Here is a 22,925-nt window from a genome sequence, read left to right on the forward strand (position 1 = left end):
GGGATGGAGTTGTAGGTCTGAGGTCAGAGCCTTGGAGGACTCCTATGGACAGAAGAGGAGGGGATGGAGTTGTAGGTCTGAGGTCAGAGCCCTGGAGAAGCCCTATGGAGAGAAGAGGAGGAGATAGAGTTGTAGGTCTGAGGTCAGAGCCTTGGAGGAGCCCTATGGGGAGAAGAGGAGGGGGTGGAGTTGTAGGTCTGAGGTCAGAGCCTTGGAGGAGCCCTATGGGGAGAAGAGGAGGGGATGGAGTTGTAGGTCTGAGGTCAGAGCCCTGGAGGAGCCCAATGGAGACAAGAGGAGGAGATAGAGTTGTAGGTCTGAGGTCAGAGCCTTGGAGGAGCCCTATGGGGAGAAGAGGAGGGGGTGGAGTTGTAGGTCTGAGGTCAGAGCCTTGGAGGAGCCCTATGGGGAGAAGAGGAGGGGATGGAGTTGTAGGTCTGAGGTCAGAGCCTTGGAGGAGCCCTATGGAGAGAAGAGGAGGAGATAGAGTTGTAGGTCTGAGGTCAGAGCCTTGGAGGAGCCCTATGGGGAGAAGAGGAGGGGATGGAGTTGTAGGTCTGAGGTCAGAGCCTTGGAGGAGCCCTATGGGGAGAAGAGGAGGGGATGGAGTTGTAGGTCTGAGGTCAGAGCCCTGGAGGAGCCCCTATGGGGAGAAGAGGAGGGGATAGAGTTGTAGGTCTGAGGTCAGAGCCTTGGAGGAGCCCTATGGAGAGAAGAGGAGGAGATAGAGTTGTAGGTCTGAGGTCAGAGCCTTGGAGGAGCCCCTATGGGGAGAAGAGGAGGAGATAGAGTTGTAGGTCTGAGGTCAGAGCCTTGAAGGACCCCTATGTACAGAAGAGGAGGGGATGGAGTTGTAGGTCTGAGGTCAGAGCCTTGAAGGACCCCTATGTACAGAAGAGGAGGGGATGGAGTTGTAGGTCTGAGGTCAGAGCCTTGGAGGACCCCTATGGACAGAAGAGGAGGGGATGGAGTTGTAGGTCTGAGGTCAGAGCCCTGGAGGAGCCCTATGGAGAGAAGAGGAGGAGATAGAGTTGTAGGTCTGAGGTCAGAGCCTTGGTGGACCCCTATGGAGAGAAGAGGAGAGGAGAGAGTTGTAGGTCTGAGGTCACAGCCTTGGAGGACCCCTATGGGGAGAAGAGGAGGAAGAGGAGGAGATATGGTTGTAGGTCTGAGGTCAGAGCCTTGGAGGACCCCTATGGGGAGAAGAGGAGGAGATATGGTTGTAGGTCTGATGTCAGAGCTTTGAAGGACCCCTATGGAAAGGAGAAGAGGAGGGGACAGAGTTATAGGTCTGAGATCAGAGCCTTGGAGGATCCCGATGTAGAGAAGAGGAGGAGATGGAGTTGTAGGTCTGAGGTCAGAGCCCTGGAGGACCCCTATGGAGAGAAGAGGAGGAGATAGAGTTGTAGGTCTGAGGTCAGAGCCTTGGGGGACCCCTATGGAGAGAAGAGGAGGAGATAGAGTTGTAGGTCTGAGGTTAGAGCCTTGAAGGACTCCTATGTACAGAAGAGGAGGGGATGGAGTTGTAGGTCTGAGGTCAGAGCCCTGGAGGAGCCCTATGGGGAGAAGAGGAGGAGATAGAGTTGTAGGTCTGAGGTCAGAGCCTTGGAGGACCCCTATGGGGAGAAGAGGAGGAAGAGGAGGAGATACGGTTGTAGGTCTGATGTCAGAGCTTTGAAGGACCCCTATAGACAGGAGAAGAGGAGGGGACAGAGTTATAGGTCTGAGGTCAGAGCCTTGGAGGACCCCTATGGAGAGAAGAGGAGGGGATGGAGTTGTAGGTCTGAGGTCAGAGCATTGGAGGACCCCGATGTAGAGAAGAGGAGGAGATGGAGTTTTAGGTCTGAGGTCAGAGCCTTGGGGGACCCCTATGGAGAGAAGAGGAGGGGATGGAGTTGTAGGTCTGAGGTCAGAGCCTTGGAGGACCCCTATGGAGAGAAGAGGAGGGGATGGAGTTTTAGGTCTGAGGTCAGAGCCTTGGGGGACCCCTATGGAGAGAAGAGGAGGAGATAGAGTTGTAGGTCTGAGGTCAGAGCCTTGGAGGAGCCCTATGGGGAGAAGAGGAGGAGATGGAGTTGTAGGTCTGAGGTCAGAGCCTTGGAGGACCCCTATGGGGAGAAGAGGAGGAGATAGAGTTGTAGGTCTGAGGTCAGAGCCCTGGAGGAGCCCCTATGGGGAGAAGAGGAGGGGATAGAGTTGTAGGTCTGAGGTCAGAGCCTTGGAGGAGCTCTATGGAGAGAAGAGGAGGAGATAGAGTTGTAGGTCTGAGGTCAGAGCCTTGGAGGAGCCCCTATGGAGAGAAGAGGAGGTGATAGAGTTGTAGATCTGAGGTCAGAGCCTTGGTGGAGCCCTATGGAGAGAAGAGGAGAGGAGAGAGTTGTAGGTCTGAGGTCAGAGCCTTGGAGGACCCCTATGGGGAGAAGAGGAGGAGATGGAGTTGTAGGTCTGAGGTCAGAGCCTTGGAGGACCCCTATGGGGAGAAGAGGAGGGGATGGAGTTGTAGGTCTGAGGTCAGAGCCTTGGAGGACCCCCATGGGGAGAAGAGGAGGGGATGGAGTTGTAGGTCTGAGGTCAGAGCCTTGGAGGAGCCCTATGGAGAGAAGAGGAGGAGATAGAGTTGTAGGTCTGAGGTCAGAGCCCTGGAGGACCCCTATGGGGAGAAGAGGAGGGGATAGAGTTGTAGGTCTGAGGTCAGAGCCTTGGAGGAGCCCTATGGGGAGAAGAGGAGGGGATAGAGTTGTAGGTCTGAGGTCAGAGCCTTGTAGGAGCCCCTATGGAGAGGAGAGGAGGGGATGGAGTTGTAGGTCTGAGGTCAGAGCCTTGGAGGAGCCCCTATGGAGAGAAGAGGAGGAGATAGAGTTGTAAGTCTGAGGTCAGAGCCTTGGGGGACCCCTATGGAGAGAAGAGGGGGAGATAGAGTTGTAGGTCTGAGGTCAGAGCCTTGGAGGAGCCCTATGGGGAGAAGAGGAGGAGATGGAGTTGTAGGTCTGAGGTCAGAGCCTTGGAGGAGCCCTATGGAGAGAAGAGGAGGGGATGGAGTTGTAGGTCTGAGGTCAGAGCCTTAGAGGAGCCCTATAGGGAGAAGAGGAGGGGATGGAGTTGTAGGTCTGAGGTCAGAGCCCTGGAGGAGCCCTATGGAGAGAAGAGGAGGGGATGGAGTTGTAGGTCTGAGGTCAGAGCCTTAGAGGAGCCCTATGGGGATAAGAGGAGGAGATGTAGTTGTAGGTCTGAGGTCAGAGCCCTGGAGGACCCCTATGGGGAGAAGAGGAACGAATAGAGTTGTAGGTCTGAGGTCAGAGCCTTGGTGGAGCCCTATGGAGAGAAGAGGAGGGGATGGAGTTGTAGGTCTGAGGTCAGAGCCTTGGAGGAGCCCTATGGGGAGAAGAGGAGGGGATGGAGTTGTAGGTCTGAGGTCAGAGCCTTGGAGGACCCCCATGGGGAGAAGAGGAGGGGATGGAGTTGTAGGTCTGAGGTCAGAGCCCTGGAGGACCCCTATGGGGAGAAGAGGAGGGGATAGAGTTGTAGGTCTGAGGTCAGAGCCTTGGAGGAGCCCTATGGGGAGAAGAGGAGGGGATGGAGTTGTAGGTTTGAGGTCAGAGCCTTGGAGGACCCCTATGGAGAGAAGAGGAGGGGACAGAGTTGTAGGTCTGAGGTCAGAGCCTTGGAGGACCCCTATGGAGAGAAGAGGAGGAGATAGAGTTGTAAGTCTGAGGTCAGAGCCTTGGGGGACCCCTATGGAGAGAAGAGGGGGAGATAGAGTTGTAGGTCTGAGGTCAGAGCCTTGGAGGAGCCCTATGGGGAGAAGAGGAGGAGATGGAGTTGTAGGTCTGAGGTCAGAGCCTTGGAGGAGCCCCTATGGGGAGAAGAGGAGGGGATGGAGTTGTAGGTCTGAGGTCAGAGCCTTGGAGGAGCCCTATGGAGAGAAGAGGAGGAGATAGAGTTGTAGGTCTGAGGTCAGAGCCTTGGAGGAGCCCCTATGGGGAGAAGAGGAGGGGATGGAGTTGTAGGTCTGAGGTCAGAGCCTTGGAGGAGCCCCTATGGGGAGAAGAGGAGGAGATAGAGTTGTAGGTCTGAGGTCAGAGCCTTGAAGGACTCCTATGTACAGAAGAGGAGGAGATAGAGTTGTAGGTCTGAGGTCAGAGCCTTGGAGGACCCCCATGGGGAGAAGAGGAGGGGATGGAGTTGTAGGTCTGAGGTCAGAGCCCTGGAGGACCCCTATGGGGAGAAGAGGAGGGGATAGAGTTGTAGGTCTGAGGTCAGAGCCTTGGAGGAGCCCCTATGGAGAGGAGAGGAGGGGATGGAGTTGTAGGTTTGAGGTTAGAGCCTTGGAGGACCCCTATGGAGAGAAGAGGAGGAGATAGAGTTGTAAGTCTGAGGTCAGAGCCTTGGGGGACCCCTATGGAGAGAAGAGGGGGAGATAGAGTTGTAGGTCTGAGGTCAGAGCCTTGGAGGAGCCCTATGGGGAGAAGAGGAGGAGATGGAGTTGTAGGTCTGAGGTCAGAGCCTTGGAGGAGCCCTATGGGGAGAAGAAGAGGGGTTGGAGTTGTAGGTCTGAGGTCAGAGCCTTGGAGGAGCCCTATGGAGAGAAGAGGAGGAGATAGAGTTGTAGGTCTGAGGTCAGAGCCTTGGAGGAGCCCCTATGGGGAGAAGAGGAGGGGATGGAGTTGTAGGTCTGAGGTCAGAGCCTTGGAGGAGCCCCTATGGGGAGAAGAGGAGGAGATAGAGTTGTAGGTCTGAGGTCAGAGCCTTGAAGGGCTCCTATGTACAGAAGAGGAGGGGATGGAGTTGTAGGTCTGAGGTCAGAGCCTTGGAGGACCCCTATGGACAGAAGAGGAGGGGATGGAGTTGTAGGTCTGAGGTCAGAGCCCTGGAGGAGCCCTATGGAGAGAAGAGGAGGAGATAGAGTTGTAGGTCTGAGGTCAGAGCCTTGGAGGACCCCTATGGAGAGAAGAGGAGGGGATGGAGTTGTAGGTCTGAGGTCAGAGCCTTGGAGGACCCCTATGGAGAGAAGAGGAGGGGATGGAGTTGTAGGTCTGAGGTCAGAGCCTTGGAGGAGCCCCTATGGGGAGAAGAGGAGGGGATGGAGTTGTAGGTCTGAGGTCAGAGCCTTGGAGGAGCCCCTATGGGGAGAAGAGGAGGGGGTGGAGTTGTAGGTCTGAGGTCAGAGCCTTGGAGGAGCCCCTATGGGGAGAAGAGGAGGAGATGGAGTTGTAGGTCTGAGGTCAGAGCCTTGGAGGAGCCCTATGGGGAGAAGAGGAGGAGATAGAGTTGTAGGTCTGAGGTCAGAGCCTTGGAGGAGCCCTATGGAGTGAAGAGGAGGAGATGGAGTTGTAGGTCTGAGGTCAGAGCCTTGGAGGAGCCCTATGGAGAGAAGAGGAGGAGATGGAGTTGTAGGTCTGAGGTCAGAGCCTTGGAGGAGCCCTATGGGGAGAAGAGGAGGAGATGGAGTTGTAGGTCTGAGGTCAGAGCCTTGGAGGAGCCCTATGGAGAGAAGAGGAGGGGATGGAGTTGTAGGTCTGAGGTCAGAGCCTTGGAGGAGCCCCTATGGGGAGAAGAGGAGGGGGTGGAGTTGTAGGTCTGAGGTCAGAGCCTTGGAGGAGCCCCTATGGGGAGAAGAGGAGGAGATGGAGTTGTAGGTCTGAGGTCAGAGCCTTGGAGGAGCCCTATGGGGAGAAGAGGAGGAGATAGAGTTGTAGGTCTGAGGTCAGAGCCTTGGAGGACCCCTATGGGGAGAAGAGGGGGAGACAGAGTTGTAGATCTGAGGTCAGAGCCTTAGAGGAGCCCTATGGGGATAAGAGGAGGAGATGCAGTTGTAGGTCTGAGGTCAGAGCCCTGGAGGACCCCTATGGGGAGAAGAGGAGGGAATAGAGTTGTAGGTCTGAGGTCAGAGCCTTGGAGGACCCCTATGGGGAGAAGAGGAGGGGACAGAGTTGTAGGTCTGAGGTCAGAGCCCTGGAGGAGCCCCTATGGGGAGAAGAGGAGGGGATGGAGTTGTAGGTCTGAGGTCAGAGCCTTGGAGGACCCCTATGGAGAGAAGAGGAGGAGATAGAAGTGTAGGTCTGAGGTCAGAGCCTTGGAGGAGCCCTATGGAGAGAAGAGGAGGAGATAGAGTTGTAGGTCTGAGGTCAGAGCCTTGGAGGAGCCCAATGGAGACAAGAGGAGGAGATAGAGTTGTAGGTCTGAGGTCAGAGCCTTGGAGGACCCCCATGGGGAGAAGAGGAGGGGATGGAGTTGTAGGTCTGAGCTCAGAGCCCTGGAGGACCCCTATGGGGAGAAGAGGAGGGGATCGAGTTGTAGGTCTGAGGTCAGAGCCTTGGAGGAGCCCTATGGGGAGAAGAGGAGGGGATAGAGTTGTAGGTCTGAGGTCAGAGCCTTGGAGGAGCCCCTATGGAGAGAAGAGGAGGAGATAGAGTTGTAAGTCTGAGGTCAGAGCCTTGGGGGACCCCTATGGAGAGAAGAGGGGGAGATAGAGTTGTAGGTCTGAGGTCAGAGCCTTGGAGGAGCCCTATGGGGAGAAGAGGAGGAGATGGAGTTGTAGGTCTGAGGTCAGAGCCTTGGAGGAGCCCCTATGGGGAGAAGAGGAGGGGGTGGAGTTGTAGGTCTGAGGTCAGAGCCTTGGAGGAGCCCCTATGGGGAGAAGAGGAGGAGATGGAGTTGTAGGTCTGAGGTCAGAGCCTTGGAGGAGCCCTCTGGGGAGAAGAGGAGGAGATAGAGTTGTAGGTCTGAGGTCAGAGCCTTGGAGGACCCCTATGGGGAGAAGAGGGGGAGACAGAGTTGTAGATCTGAGGTCAGAGCCTTAGAGGAGCCCTATGGGGATAAGAGGAGGAGATGGAGTTGTAGGTCTGAGGTCAGAGCCCTGGAGGACCCCTATGGGGAGAAGAGGAGGGAATAGAGTTGTAGGTCTGAGGTCAGAGCCTTGGAGGACCCCTATGGGGAGAAGAGGAGGGGACAGAGTTGTAGGTCTGAGGTCAGAGCCCTGGAGGAGCCCCTATGGGGAGAAGAGGAGGGGATGGAGTTGTAGGTCTGAGGTCAGAGCCTTGGAGGACCCCTATGGAGAGAAGAGGAGGAGATAGAAGTGTAGGTCTGAGGTCAGAGCCTTGGAGGAGCCCTATGGAGAGAAGAGGAGGAGATAGAGTTGTAGGTCTGAGGTCAGAGCCTTGGAGGAGCCCAATGGAGACAAGAGGAGGAGATAGAGTTGTAGGTCTGAGGTCAGAGCCTTGGAGGACCCCCATGGAGAGAAGAGGAGGGGATGGAGTTGTAGGTCTGAGCTCAGAGCCCTGGAGGACCCCTATGGGGAGAAGAGGAGGGGATCGAGTTGTAGGTCTGAGGTCAGAGCCTTGGAGGAGCCCTATGGGGAGAAGAGGAGGGGATAGAGTTGTAGGTCTGAGGTCAGAGCCTTGGAGGAGCCCCTATGGAGAGAAGAGGAGGAGATAGAGTTGTAAGTCTGAGGTCAGAGCCTTGGGGGACCCCTATGGAGAGAAGAGGGGGAGATAGAGTTGTAGGTCTGAGGTCAGAGCCTTGGAGGAGCCCTATGGGGAGAAGAGGAGGAGATGGAGTTGTAGGTCTGAGGTCAGAGCCTTGGAGGAGCCCTATGGGGAGAAGAGGAGGGGATGGAGTTGTAGGTCTGAGGTCAGAGCCTTGGAGGAGCCCTATGGAGAGAAGAGGAGGAGATAGAGTTGTAGGTCTGAGGTCAGAGCCTTGGAGGAGCCCTATGGGGAGAAGAGGAGGGGATGGAGTTGTAGGTCTGAGGTCAGAGCCTTGGGGGACCCCTATGGAGAGAAGAGGAGGAGATAGAGTTGTAGGTCTGAGGTCAGAGCCTTGGAGTTCCCCTATGGGGAGAAGAGGAGGGGATAGAGTTGTAGGTCTGAGGTCAGAGCCTTGGAGGAGCCCTATGGGGAGAAGAGGAGGGGATAGAGTTGTAGGTCTGAGGTCAGAGCCTTGGAGGAGCCCCTATGGGGAGAAGAGGAGGAGATAGAGTTGTAGGTCTGAGGTCAGAGCCTTGGAGGAGCCCCTATGGGGAGAAGAGGAGGGGATGGAGTTGTAGGTCTGAGGTCAGAGCCTTGGAGGTCCCCTATGGAGAGAAGAGGAGGGGGTGGAGTTGTAGGTCTGAGGTCAGAGCCTTGGAGGAGCCCCTATGGGGAGAAGAGGAGGAGATAGAGTTGTAGGTCTGAGGTCAGAGCCTTGGAGGAGCCCCTATGGGGAGAAGAGGAGGGGATGGAGTTGTAGGTCTGAGGTCAGAGCCTTGGAGGAGCCCCTATGGGGAGAAGAGGAGGGGATGGAGTTGTAGGTCTGAGGTCAGAGCCTTGGAGGTCCCCTATGGAGAGAAGAGGAGGGGACAGAGTTGTAGGTCTGAGGTCAGAGCCTTGGAGGAGCCCTATGGGGAGAAGAGGAGGGGATGGAGTTGTAGGTCTGAGGTCAGAGCCTTGGAGGAGCCCCTATGGGGAGAAGAGGAGGAGATAGAGTTGTAGGTCTGAGGTCAGAGCCTTGAAGGACTCCTATGTACAGAAGAGGAGGGGATGGAGTTGTAGGTCTGAGGTCAGAGCCTTGGAGGACTCCTATGGACAGAAGAGGAGGGGATGGAGTTGTAGGTCTGAGGTCAGAGCCCTGGAGAAGCCCCTATGGGGAGAAGAGGAGGAGATAGAGTTGTAGGTCTGAGGTCAGAGCCCTGGAGGAGCCCAATGGAGACAAGAGGAGGAGATAGAGTTGTAGGTCTGAGGTCAGAGCCTTGGAGGAGCCCTATGGGGAGAAGAGGAGGGGGTGGAGTTGTAGGTCTGAGGTCAGAGCCTTGGAGGAGCCCTATGGGGAGAAGAGGAGGGGATGGAGTTGTTGGTCTGAGGTCAGAGCCTTGGAGGAGCCCTATGGAGAGAAGAGGAGGAGATAGAGTTGTAGGTCTGAGGTCAGAGCCTTGGAGGAGCCCCTATGGGGAGAAGAGGAGGAGATAGAGTTGTTGGTCTGAGGTCAGAGCCTTGAAGGACCCCTATGTACAGAAGAGGAGGGGATGGAGTTGTAGGTCTGAGGTCAGAGCCTTGGAGGACCCCTATGGACAGAAGAGGAGGGGATGGAGTTGTAGGTCTGAGGTCAGAGCCCTGGAGGAGCCCTATGGAGAGAAGAGGAGGAGATAGAGTTGTAGGTCTGAGGTCAGAGCCTTGGAGGACCCCTATGGAGAGAAGAGGAGAGGAGAGAGTTGTAGGTCTGAGGTCACAGCCTTGGAGGACCCCTATGGGGAGAAGAGGAGGAAGAGGAGGAGATATGGTTGTAGGTCTGAGGTCAGAGCCTTGGAGGACCCCTATGGGGAGAAGAGGAGGAAGAGGAGGAGATATGGTTGTAGGTCTGATGTCAGAGCTTTGAAGGACCCCTATGGAAAGGAGAAGATGAGGGGACAGAGTTATAGGTCTGAGATCAGAGCCTTGGAGGATCCCGATGTAGAGAAGAGGAGGAGATGGAGTTGTAGGTCTGAGGTCAGAGCCCTGGAGGACCCCTATGGAGAGAAGAGGAGGAGATAGAGTTGTAGGTCTGAGGTCAGAGCCTTGGGGGACCCCTATGGAGAGAAGAGGAGGAGATAGAGTTGTAGGTCTGAGGTTAGAGCCTTGAAGGACTCCTATGTACAGAAGAGGAGGGGATGGAGTTGTAGGTCTGAGGTCAGAGCCCTGGAGGAGCCCTATGGGGAGAAGAGGAGGAGATAGAGTTGTAGGTCTGAGGTCAGAGCCTTGGAGGACCCCTATGGGGAGAAGAGGAGGAAGAGGAGGAGATACGGTTGTAGGTCTGATGTCAGAGCTTTGAAGGACCCCTATAGACAGGAGAAGAGGAGGGGACAGAGTTATAGGTCTGAGGTCAGAGCCTTGGAGGACCCCTATGGAGAGAAGAGGAGGGGATGGAGTTGTAGGTCTGAGGTCAGAGCATTGGAGGACCCCGATGTAGAGAAGAGGAGGAGATGGAGTTTTAGGTCTGAGGTCAGAGCCTTGGGGGACCCCTATGGAGAGAAGAGGAGGGGATGGAGTTGTAGGTCTGAGGTCAGAGCCTTGGAGGACCCCTATGGAGAGAAGAGGAGGGGATGGAGTTTTAGGTCTGAGGTCAGAGCCTTGGGGGACCCCTATGGAGAGAAGAGGAGGAGATAGAGTTGTAGGTCTGAGGTCAGAGCCTTGGAGGAGCCCTATGGGGAGAAGAGGAGGAGATGGAGTTGTAGGTCTGAGGTCAGAGCCTTGGAGGACCCCTATGGGGAGAAGAGGAGGAGATAGAGTTGTAGGTCTGAGGTCAGAGCCCTGGAGGAGCCCCTATGGGGAGAAGAGGAGGGGATAGAGTTGTAGGTCTGAGGTCAGAGCCTTGGAGGAGCTCTATGGAGAGAAGAGGAGGAGATAGAGTTGTAGGTCTGAGGTCAGAGCCTTGGAGGAGCCCCTATGGGGAGAAGAGGAGGAGATAGAGTTGTAGGTCTGAGGTCAGAGCCTTGAAGGACTCCTATGTACAGAAGAGGAGGGGATGGAGTTGTAGGTCTGAGGTCAGAGCCTTGGAGGACCCCTATGGACAGAAGAGGAGGGGATGGAGTTGTAGGTCTGAGGTCAGAGCCCTGGAGGAGCCCTATGGAGAGAAGAGGAGGAGATAGAGTTGTAGGTCTGAGGTCAGAGCCTTGGAGGACCCCTATGGAGAGAAGAGGAGGGCACAGAGTTGTAGGTCTGAGGTCAGAGCCTTGGAGGACCCCTATGGAGAGAAGAGGAGAGGAGAGAGTTGTAGGTCTGAGGTCAGAGCCTTGGAGGACCCCTATGGGGAGAAGAGGAGGAAGAGGAGGAGATATGGTTGTAGGTCTGATGTCAGAGCTTTGAAGGACCCCTATGGAAAGGAGAAGAGGAGGGGACAGAGTTATAGGTCTGAGGTCAGAGCCTTGGAGGATCCCGATGTAGAGAAGAGGAGGAGATGGAGTTGTAGGTCTGAGGTCAGAGCCCTGGAGGACCCCTATGGAGAGAAGAGGAGGAGATAGAGTTGTAGGTCTGAGGTCAGAGCCTTGGGGGACCCCTATGGAGAGAAGAGGAGGAGATAGAGTTGTAGGTCTGAGGTCAGAGCCTTGGAGGACTCCTATGTACAGAAGAGGAGGGGATGGAGTTGTAGGTCTGAGGTCAGAGCCCTGGAGGAGCCCTATGGGGAGAAGAGGAGGAGATAGAGTTGTAGGTCTGAGGTCAGAGCCTTGGAGGACCCCTATGGACAGAAGAGGAGGGGATGGAGTTGTAGGTCTGAGGTCAGAGCCCTGGAGGAGCCCTATGGGGAGAAGAGGAGGAGATAGAGTTGTAGGTCTGAGGTCAGAGCCTTGGAGGACCCCTATGGGGAGAAGAGGAGGAAGAGGAGGAGATACGGTTGTAGGTCTGATGTCAGAGCTTTGAAGGACCCCTATAGACAGGAGAAGAGGAGGGGACAGAGTTATAGGTCTGAGGTCAGAGCCTTGGAGGACCCCTATGGAGAGAAGAGGAGGGGATGGAGTTGTAGGTCTGAGGTCAGAGCCTTGGAGGACCCCGATGTAGAGAAGAGGAGGAGATGGAGTTTTAGGTCTGAGGTCAGAGCCTTGGGGGACCCCTATGGAGAGAAGAGGAGGAGATAGAGTTGTAGGTCTGAGGTCAGAGCCTTGGAGGACCCCTATGGGGAGAAGATGGAGTTGTAGGTCTGAGGTCAGAGCCCTGGAGGAGCCCCATGGAGAGAAGAGGAGGAGATAGAGTTGTAGGTCTGAGGTCAGAGCCTTGGAGGAGCCCTATGGAGAGAAGAGGAGGAGATGGAGTTGTAGGTCTGAGGTCAGAGCCCTGGAGAACCCCTATGGAGAGAAGAGGAGGAGATAGAGTTGTAGGTCTGAGGTCAGAGCCTTGGAGGAGCCCTATGGAGAGAAGAGGAGGAGATGGAGTTGTAGGTCTGAGGTCAGAGCCTTGGAGGAGCCCCTATGGAGAGGAGAGGAGGGGATAGATTTGTAGGTCTGAGGTCAGAGCCTTGGAGGACCCCGATGGAATGAAGAAGAGGAAGGGATGGAGTTGTAGGTCTGAGATCAGAGCCTTGGAGGAGCCCTATGGGGAGAAGAGGAGGAGATGGAGTTGTAGGTCTGAGGTCAGAGCCTTGGAGGAGCCCCTATGGAGAGGAGAGGAGGGGATAGATTTGTAGGTCTGAGGTCAGAGCCTTGGAGGACCCCGATGGAATGAAGAAGAGGAAGGGATGGAGTTGTAGGTCTGAGATCAGAGCCTTGGAGGACCCCTATGGAGAGAAGAGGAGGGAATAGAGTTGTAGGTCTGAGGTCAGAGCCTTGGAGCACCCCTATGGGGAGAAGAGGAGGGGATGGAGTTGTAGGTCTGAGGTCAGAGCCCTGGAGGAGCCCAATGGAGACAAGAGGAGGAGATAGAGTTGTAGGTCTGAGGTCAGAGCCTTGGAGGAGCCCTATGGGGAGAAGAGGAGGAGATAGAGTTGTAGGTCTGAGGTCAGAGCCTTGGAGGACCCCTATGGGGAGAAGAGGAGGGGATGGAGTTGTAGGTCTGAGGTCAGAGCCCTGGAGGAGCCCCTATGGGGAGAAGAGGAGGGGATAGAGTTGTAGGTCTGAGGTCAGAGCCTTGGAGGACCCCTATAGAGAGAAGAGGAGGAGATAGAGTTGTAGGTCTGAGGTCAGAGCCTTGGAGGAGCCCTATGGGGAGAAGAGGAGGAGATAGAGTTGTAGGTCTGAGGTCAGAGCCCTGGAGGAGCCCTATGGAGAGAAGAGGAGGAGATAGAGTTGTAGGTCTGAGGTCAGAGCCTTGGAGGACCCCTATGGAGAGAAGAGGAGGGCACAGAGTTGTAGGTCTGAGGTCAGAGCCTTGGAGGACCCCTATGGAGAGAAGAGGAGAGGAGAGAGTTGTAGGTCTGAGGTCAGAGCCTTGGAGGACCCCTATGGGGAGAAGAGGAGGACATATGGTTGTAGGTCTGATGTCAGAGCTTTGAAGGACCCCTATAGAAAGGAGAAGAGGAGGGGACAGAGTTATAGGTCTGAGGTCAGAGCCTTGGAGGACCCCTATGGAGAGAAGAGGAGAGAGTTGTAGGTCTGAGGTCACAGCCTTGGAGGACCCCGATGGAATGAAGAAGAGGAAGGGATGGAGTTGTAGGTCTGAGATCAGAGCCTTGGAGGACCCCTATGGAGAGAAGAGGAGGGAATAGAGTTGTAGGTCTGAGGTCAGAGCCTTGGAGCACCCCTATGGGGAGAAGAGGAGGGGATGGAGTTGTAGGTCTGAGGTCAGAGCCTTGGAGGAGCCCTATGGGGAGAAGAGGAGGAGATGGAGTTGTAGGTCTGAGGTCAGAGCCTTGGAGGAGCCCCTATGGAGAGGAGAGGAGGGGATAGATTTGTAGGTCTGAGGTCAGAGCCTTGGAGGACCCCGATGGAATGAAGAAGAGGAAGGGATGGAGTTGTAGGTCTGAGATCAGAGCCTTGGAGGACCCCTATGGAGAGAAGAGGAGGGAATAGAGTTGTAGGTCTGAGGTCAGAGCCTTGGAGCACCCCTATGGGGAGAAGAGGAGGGGATGGAGTTGTAGGTCTGAGGTCAGAGCCCTGGAGGAGCCCAATGGAGACAAGAGGAGGAGATAGAGTTGTAGGTCTGAGGTCAGAGCCTTGGAGGAGCCCTATGGGGAGAAGAGGAGGAGATAGAGTTGTAGGTCTGAGGTCAGAGCCTTGGAGGACCCCTATGGGGAGAAGAGGAAGGGATGGAGTTGTAGGTCTGAGGTCAGAGCCCTGGAGGAGCCCCTATGGGGAGAAGAGGAGGGGATAGAGTTGTAGGTCTGAGGTCAGAGCCTTGGAGGACCCCTATAGAGAGAAGAGGAGGAGATAGAGTTGTAGGTCTGAGGTCAGAGCCTTGGAGGAGCCCTATGGGGAGAAGAGGAGGAGATAGAGTTGTAGGTCTGAGGTCAGAGCCCTGGAGGAGCCCTATGGAGAGAAGAGGAGGAGATAGAGTTGTAGGTCTGAGGTCAGAGCCTTGGAGGACCCCTATGGAGAGAAGAGGAGGGCACAGAGTTGTAGGTCTGAGGTCAGAGCCTTGGAGGACCCCTATGGAGAGAAGAGGAGAGGAGAGAGTTGTAGGTCTGAGGTCAGAGCCTTGGAGGACCCCTATGGGGAGAAGAGGAGGACATATGGTTGTAGGTCTGATGTCAGAGCTTTGAAGGACCCCTATAGAAAGGAGAAGAGGAGGGGACAGAGTTATAGGTCTGAGGTCAGAGCCTTGGAGGACCCCGATGTAGAGAAGAGGAGGGGATGGAGTTGTAGGTCTGAGGTCAGAGCCTTGGGGGACCCCTATGTAGAGAAGAGGAGGAGATAGAGTTGTAGGTCTGAGGTCAGAGCCTTGGAGGACCCCTATGGAGAGAAGAGGAGAGAGTTGTAGGTCTGAGGTCACAGCCTTGGAGGACCCCTATGGGGAGAAGAGGAGGAAGAGGAGGAGATATGGTTGTAGGTCTGATGTCAGAGCTTTGAAGGACCCCTATAGAAAGGAGAAGAGGAGGGGACAGAGTTGTAGATCTGAGGTCAGAGCCTTGGAGGACCCCTATGGAGAGAAGAGGAGGGGACAGAGTTGTGGGTCTGAGGTCAGAGCCTTGGAGGACCCCTATGGAGAGAAGAGGAGGAGATGGAGTTGTAGGTCTGAGGTCAGAGCCTTGGAGGACCCCTATGGAGAGAAGAGGAGGAGACAGAGTTGTAGGTCTGAGGTCAGAGCCTTGGAGGACCCCGATGGAATGAAGAAGAGGAGGGGACAGAGTTGTAGGTCTGAGGTCAGAGCTTTGGGGGACCTCTACACTAAGAGGAAGAGGAGGTTGATGACACTGAAGGACTGCTTTAATAGGAGGAGAACCAGGAAAGGGCAGAGTCTTAGAGGCCAAAGGAGTGGAGTTTCTGAAGAGTTGGGGATGTTTTACTCTATCAAACGAAGAAGAAGGGTCCCGGAGTAGGAGGACAGAATAGTGTCCGTTGGTTTTAGTCATTAGCAGATAGTTTGTGAGTTTTAGGAGAGAAGTTTCTATGGAGTTTTGAGGGTGAAGCCCAGACTGAAGGGGGTGAAGAAGGTTATTCTCGGTGAGATGGTCACTCAGTCATTTTTAGACCAGAGTTTGGAGGAAAAGGGGAGCAAGGAGATGGGGCGTAGGTTGTTAAGATTGGTGGGGTCCGGTGAGGGCTTTTTAAGTTTGGGGGTGACTAGTGCAGGTTTTAGAGCGTTGGGGAAGGTGCCAGAAGAGAGGGAGAGATTGAAGATGTGAGTTAGAGAGTGTAGGATGGAGCCGGAGGGTGAGCGCAGTATTTGCGAGGGTCCAGGGGACAGGTGGTCAGGTGGACGTTAGGAAGAAGTTTAGTAGCCTCATCTATAGTGGTCGGGTTGAAGGAAGTAATGATTGTACCTGTGGACATGGGGTGATAAGTGGAGAAGGTATCTGTACCATGGAGGTATCCTCTTATTTTTGAAGTGATTGGCGACCTCCTGGACGGAGAGTTGGTGGGTGGGGGATGGAGAAGAGAGCTGAAGGTAGAGAAGAGTTGACGGGGACGGGATGATAAGGTCTGCCTGGCAGTGAGGAGGCAGAAGTTGTAGTTTTGGAGGGCAGATTTGTATTGGTTGAAGTCTTTAAGAGACTAATGTCTTGTACACGTGGATGGACATTCCGACCACAAAAAAAAAAAAAATCAGATGGATTTTGGCCGAAACTTGTCTTACATACACACGGTCGCACAACCTTGTCGGAAAATGTGATCATTCGGAACGAGGTGACAAATAAAACGTAGGATGGGACTACGTAGAGGTCAGTAGCCAATAGCTTTCATCTCCAAATTTTTTCTGAGCATGCGTGGCACTTTGTGCGTCGGAATTCTCAACACACGATCGGAAAAAGTCTGATCAGATTTTTTCCATTGGAAATTCCGTCTGACAAAATCCGATAGAGCCCACACACGATCGGATTTTCCAACAACATAATCTGATTGGACTTTTTCCATCGGAAATTCTGACCCTGTGTACAAAGCATTAGTCCTACACCACAGAAGCTCAAGACTTCTGGTGTCATCTGATTGCTCCAGGGTGGAGGACAGTGAGCTGTTGTAGACAGAAGTGGTTAGGTTGGGGCAGGACAGGGGTGAGATTTTATCATAGAGGTGCTCAGTAGCAGAATAGAAAAGAAAAGGGTTGAGGTGGGGAAGGTTTTGTATGGGTAATTGTTAGTTGGTTGGAGGGAGAGGAGGAGGAGGAGAGAGTGAAACTAATAAGGTGGTGATCAGAGATAGGGGAAGGAACGTTGGAGAGGTTGTACAAAGTTTAGTGCTGAGAGAATGCAAGGTCAAGGGTGTTGTCATCAGTGTGAGCAGAGGCATGTATCCAATGTGTATCCAATGTGTATCCATTGTGTATCCATTGTGTATCCATTGTGTTTCCATTGTGTATCCATTGTGTTTCCATTGTGTGTCCACTGTGTGACCAATGCGTATCCATTGTGTATCCACTGTGTTTCCATTGTGTATCCAATGTGTGTCCATTGTGTATGCACTGTGTTTGCATTGTGTGTCCATTGTGTATCCACTGTGTATCCGTTGTGTGTCCACTGTGTGACCAATGTGTATCCAATGTGTGTCCATTGTGTATCCACTGTGTTTCCACTGTGTATCCACTGTGTATCCATTGTGTTTCCAATGTGTGTCCATTGTGTTTCATTGTGTGTCCAATGTGTGTCCATTGTGTGTCCATTGTGTATCCACTGTGTTTCCATTATGTGTCCATTGTGTGTCCATTGTGTATCCAATGTGTGTCAACTGTGTGTCCATTTTGTATCCACTGTGTTTCCATTATGTGTCCATTGTGTATCCAATGTGTATCCATTGTGTTTCCATTGTGTGTCCAATGCGTATCCAATGTGAGTTCATTGTGTATCCATTGTGTATCCACTGTGTTTCCATTATGTGTCCATTGTGTATCCAATGTGTGTCCAATGTGTATCCATTGTGTATCCAATGTGTATCTATTGTGTGTCCAATGTGTATCCATTGCTACAGGTCAAAGGAGGAAAATAGTCTGAGAAGTTTAGAAGTAGAGTGTTCATATTAAGAGGGATGTTGAAGTCACCGGGAGTGATTGTGGGGATTTCAGAAGAGAGAACGTAGAGTAGCCAGGCAGAGACGTCTTTATGGAAGGTTGATACGGGTCCGGGGGGGTCGATAGATCACAGCAATTCCTAAAGAAACGGGAGAAAATAGACAAATACGAGGAGAGCTTCAAACGAGGAGAGTGACAGGGAGGTGAGTGAATACCCGAGAGATGCTCAGTGGTGATAGAAGGGTTCTGACTCCACCTCCCTTCCCTCCTCCGAGGACAGAGGAGACCACCATGGGAAAGGGCAGCAGGAGAGGCAGAGGCAGATTCCTGAGGCCAACTTTCAGTAACAACGAGTAGAATAAAGGAGTTAGTGATAGAAATGCTACGGAGAGAGGCAGGATTGTTACAGACACAGGGCGGGTGTTTCAGGGGGTGCATAAGACAAAGATGATGAGAACTTAGAATGGATTGTGGACAGCGGCGGGGTGCGGGGGGGGAGGGGGGGGAGTTAGATGGTGGAGGGGCAGAATCAGGGGAGACATCTCCAGAAGTCAGAAGAAGCAGGAGAGTGTGGGAGGTGAGATGGGAGTCCGGGTTATGGGAGTGCAGGTGTCAGTGATTGGGAGGTTATGTCACCTGGTGGGGTCATGACAAGCAGAGGAGAGGAGTATTGTAGGATGGAAGGGTGGAGAGCAGATTATAGAATGGAGAGAGGAGCTGTCAGACTGGGAAGCACAAGGCTGGACACAGGAATACTCCATCACCTGGAGTCTGTAGAAGTGATTGTAGATTCCGGGACACCTATACTAAACATTGTGGAGAAGAGTTCGAGGAGAAGAGTCTATAGTGGACTCTCTTAATTTCACTACACTAAACATTGATACTCTGGATAACCATTGCAGGAGTTTTGATGCCCCCAGAGACACTCATTATTCACCATACCGCCACCGGTCAGCCAATCAGTATTCCCCATACCGCCACCGGTCAGCCAATCAGTATTCCCCATACCGCCACTGGTCAGCCAATCAGTATTCGCCATACCGCCACCGGTTAGCCAATCAGTTTTCACCATACCGCCAGTCACACATCACACTGGCAATCATCATTTTACCCATCAGAAGTGTGTAATATTATATTTATATATAATATCTTCATAGATCAGTGCCGGATGGACATGGAGAAGGACCAGAATGACATCACCTACAGGATACTCAACCTCACCCTGGAGATCATCTACCTGCTGACCGGAGAGGTGAGGAGGATTCTGGGAGGTCACATGACATCACTCTTATCTCTATTAATAAAACACAGACCTGACCGGAGAGGTGAGGAGGATTCTGGGAGGTCACATGACATCACTCTTATCTCTATTAATAAAACACAGACCTGACTGGAGAGGTGAGGAGGATTCTGGGAGGTCACATGACATCACTCTTATCTCTATTAATAATACACAGACCTGACCGGAGAGGTGAGGAGGATTCTGGGAGGTCTCATGACATCACTCTTATCTCTTTTAATAAAACACAGACCTGACCGGAGAGGTGAGGAGGATTCTGGGAGGTCACATGACGTCACTCTCATCTCTATTAATAAAACACAGACCTGACCGGAGAGGTGAGGAGGATTCTGGGAGGTCACATGACATCACTCTTATCTCTATTAATAAAACACAGACCTGACCGGAGAGGTGAGGAGGATTCTGGGAGGTCACATGACATCACTCTTATCTCTATTAATAATACACAGACCTGACCGGAGAGGTGAGGAGGATTCTGGGAGGTCACATGACATCACTCTTATCTCTATTAATAAAACACAGAGCTGACCGGAGAGGTGAGGAGGATTCTGGGAGGTCACATGACATCACTCTTATCTCTAATAATAAAACACAGACCTGACCGGAGAGGTGAGGAGGATTCTGGGAGGTCACATGACATCACTCTTATCTCTATTAATAAAACACAGACCTGACCGGAGAGGTGAGGAGGATTCTGGGAGGTCACATGATAACATTGTTACTATTTTAATACAGAGATTTCCTCCTGTGAAGTCCGGTGATCATCTCACCATCATGGTGCCTCCACCTCAGTCCCTGAAACCTAAGGGGGATGGTGACAGGAAGATCCTGGAACTGATCAAGAAGATGATGGAGCTGCTGACAGGAGAGGTGAGGAGGATTCTGGGAATTGTGGGACATTATCCAGTAACAGACAAGGGATGTGTCTGGATGGTGACTGTATCATTGTGTGTGTCAGGTTCCTATAAGGTGTCAGGATGTCACTGTCTATTTCTCCATGGAGGAGTGGGAGTATTTAGAAGGACACAAGGATCTCTACAAGGACGCCATGATGAAGGACCACCACACCCTCCCGGATCCGGGTAAGAGATTGGACATGATCTTCCATGTACATCTCAGCCCTAGTGATGGCCAACTGTTGAATTCTCCAACCAGATAGGTTTAAACAAACCGATCCTTTGGGATTGAAGGTACGAAAAATAACAGTTGTGACTGTGGATAATCAGCCCTTCACCCCCCTAATCTTCTCCTAATCTGGGCTGTGGGGACCTTTATAGATTCACATTCTTCTAACTCGCTGCACCATTGAAAAAAGAGGAAACTTCCAGATGTTTCTTTTTCTCCTTTCTGTGTTGAGTTATAACCTGGCTTTCTGTGGGGATGGTGATAGTTAGATATTTCCAAACTTTATTTCCTGAGACATCGGCCAGTCTGTGGTCACCCTAAATACTGGACAAGGCCCAAAGTAGATGAATTCCCCTCCAATGATGGAGTTCAGGGGTCTCCAGTGAGGGGTCCCGGTAATCCTCCATCATACAAAGACATTGGAGACAATTGGGCTCTTCCAGCCTTGTGGTAACAGTTTGGTGAAGACCCTTTTCTGTTCCACAATGACTGTACCCCCATGACGTACAAAGCCAGCTCCATAAAGATATGGTGTGATCAGTGTGGTGTGGAGGAACTCGAGTGTCCTGTACAGAGCCCTGACCTCATCCCTACTGATCACCAGTAGGATGAACTTGAACGTTGGCTGAAGGCCAGTTTTTTTTTTTGGTGCCCAACGTGAGGCCCAGTCTTCTCATTGAACATTAGTAGTTGACCTCACAGAGTGGAGGATGTGATAGCCACAAAGGGGGAAACTCCACATGAATGATTTAGGAATGGATGTCCAACAAGCTCATATAGGTGTGATGGGTGGAGGAACTCGAGTGTCCTGCACAGATCCCTGACCTCATCCCTACTGATCACCACTGGGATGAACTTGAACGTTGGCTGAAGGCCAGTTTTTTTTTTTGTGCCCAACGTGAGGCCCAGTCTTGATGTCCAACAAGCTCATATAGGTGTAATGGGTGGAGGAGCTCGAGTGTCCTGTACAGAGCCCTGACCTCATCCCTACTGATCACCACTGGGATGAACTTGAACGTTGGCTGAAGGCCAGGTTTTTTTTTGGTGCCCAACGTGAGGCCCAGTCTTCTCATTGAACATTAGTAGTTGACCTCACAGAGTGGAGGATGTGATAGCCACAAAGGGGGAAACTCCACATGAATGATTTAGGAATGGATGTCCAACAAGCTCATATAGGTGTGATGGATGGAGGAACTTGAGTGTCCTGCACAGAGCCCCGACCTCATCCCTACTGAACACCTTTGGAGTTAATGGGAATGGAGATACTGATCCAGGTCATCCACCAGCAGTGCCCGACCTCACAAATGAGACAAAATCCCACAGACACCTTCCAAATTCTTGTGGAAGGTCCTTCTAGAAGAGTGGAGGTTGTTCTATACACAAAAGGGAGCAACTTCTTGATGACCTTGGGGGGGGGGGGGGGGCAACTCCATATTATTGGCAATACATGGGGGGAAAACTCCATATTATTGGCAATACTTGGGGGGGGGGACAACTCCATATTATTGGCAATACTTGGGGGGGACTCCATATTATTGGCAATACTTGGGGGGGGGGGGGAAACTCCATATTATTGCCAATACTTGGGGGGGGGGGCTCCATATTATTGGCAATACTTGGGGGAGGGGGGGCAACTCCATATTATTGCCAATACTTGGGGGGAAAACTCCATATTATTGGCAATACTTGGGGGGGGGGACAACTCCATATTATTGGCAATACTTGGGGGGGACTCCATATTATTGGCAATACTTGGGGGGGGGGGGAAACTCCATATTATTGACAATACTTGGGGGGGGGGCTCCATATTTTGGCAATACTTGGGGGGGGGGGGCAACTCCATGTTATTGGCAATACTTGGGGGGGACTCCATATTATTGGCAATACTTGGGGGGGGGACTTCATATTATTGGCAATACTTGGGGGGGACAACTCCATATTATTGGCAATACTTGGGGGGACTCCATATTATTGGCAATACTTGGGGGGGACAACTCCATATTATTGGCAATACTTGGGGGGGGGGCAACTCCATATTATTGGCAATACTTGGGGGGGGCAACTCCATATTATTGGAAATATTTGGGGGTGGGGGGACTGGGGGACTCCATATTGTTGGCAATACTTGGGGGGGGGACTCCATATTATTGGCAATACTTGGGTGGGGGGACTCCATATTGTTGGCAATACTTGGGGGGGGGGCTCCATATTATTGGCAATACTTGGGTGGGGGGACTCCATATTGTTGGCAATACTTGGGGGGGACTCCATATTGTTGGCAATACTTGGGGGGGGACTCCATATGTTTGGCAATACTTGGGGGGGGAAACTCCATAAAATTGTAAAGTTTAAAAGAACCAAGGAATTGCCAAAGACACCAACATTCTATTTACAGTCAATAAGTAAGAAGAAGAAGGTGGAACTTCTGAGGTGGCGGCACAGGAAACACTCATATAGAAAATCACTTGGATAAAAGACAAAGCTATATATATATATACAAAAGAGACCTCCCTCAGACCCTCCCATAGAATTACAGACGGCAAACATATCACAATAACACAAAGTTCACATCTGGAAACAATATGGTGGATTGGGGGTCTTCCATGGGTAGGCGGTCTCTCTATGTCTCAACGCGTTTCACGGGAGCACCCCGCTTCTTCAGGAAGTGAGGGGAGCTGGAAGGGTAAAACATTCCAAGTACAAAATCATAAAACACACAATTTGAATTGATAATCTCATAAATCCAAAACTAAGCTTGCCAAGCCCGGGGAGTGTTGTTGTCCCTTGTTTGGTGCCGGACTGTCCCGGCTTGGTCAGCTTATTTTTGATTTATGTGATTATCAATTAGTTTTGTGTGTTTTATGATTTTGTACTTTGAATTGTAATGTTCTACCCTTCCGGCTCCCCTCACTTCCTGAAGAGGGGAACAAAGAAATCGGCTTTCCTTCCACCCTCCACCTCATGATGTCACTCTGGTCCTCCAAGGCCATAGAGGCGATCAAAGACGATCTACTCTTTGATCACCTCTGGGACCAGCCGGCTGCACTGTTGGATTGTTCCTCGGGCTTGCTGGTTTAGAATGGTAAGCCTCAGAAACACCGGCAAGCAGTGGGAAGGGACGCCTTCATGAGAAAAACCAACTGACGGCCAGGCATGTACTGGCCATAGGGACTATAAGGAGTTTCCCGGTGGGCCGATGGCTCAGTGGGCCGGTTTCAGTGACAGCCAGTGGCATCACTGGGGGGGGACTTTTGGGGCTATAGCCCCGAATCTGGGGCCCATAGCCCAGAGTCAGTCCAGAAGTCCCCAACCACAGGGTCCCAGCCCACTACCTGCCCTCTTTCTGGTGACCCTGATGTAAGCCGGAGGCTCTCTGGGGAACCTGATGTAAGAGAGAGTCTCTCTGTGGACCTGGATGTAAGGGGGGCTCTGCGGGGGCCCGGATGTAAGGGGTTGGCTCTCTA

General features: G+C 52.6%; 1 protein-coding gene and 1 long non-coding RNA gene across 3 annotated transcripts in view; both read left to right on the forward strand.

The window, feature by feature from the left end:
* The window catches only part of LOC143959494 (uncharacterized), a 236,931-nt gene that overhangs the window by 89,902 nt on the left and 124,104 nt on the right, over window positions 1-22,925 (forward strand). The gene's annotated exons all lie outside the window — the stretch shown is intronic.
* The window catches only part of LOC143959478 (gastrula zinc finger protein XlCGF48.2-like), a 49,280-nt gene that overhangs the window by 17,995 nt on the left and 8,360 nt on the right, over window positions 1-22,925 (forward strand). For both annotated transcript variants that reach the window (XR_013270238.1, XM_077468143.1), the window contains exons 2-4: window positions 18,194-18,288; window positions 19,072-19,206; window positions 19,295-19,418. Coding sequence is in view for 1 of the 2 variants with exons in the window: in XM_077468143.1 (XP_077324269.1) it covers window positions 18,205-18,288; window positions 19,072-19,206; window positions 19,295-19,418 (343 nt within the window). In the remaining variant the exon portion in view is untranslated. The remainder of the gene's footprint in view (window positions 1-18,193; window positions 18,289-19,071; window positions 19,207-19,294; window positions 19,419-22,925) is intronic.

The sequence above is a fragment of the Lithobates pipiens genome, unplaced genomic scaffold (assembly GCF_037356315.1).
Source record: "Lithobates pipiens isolate NorthernLeopardFrog02 unplaced genomic scaffold, aLitPip1_a1.2 Scaffold_77, whole genome shotgun sequence".
NCBI lineage: Eukaryota > Metazoa > Chordata > Amphibia > Anura > Ranidae > Lithobates > Lithobates pipiens.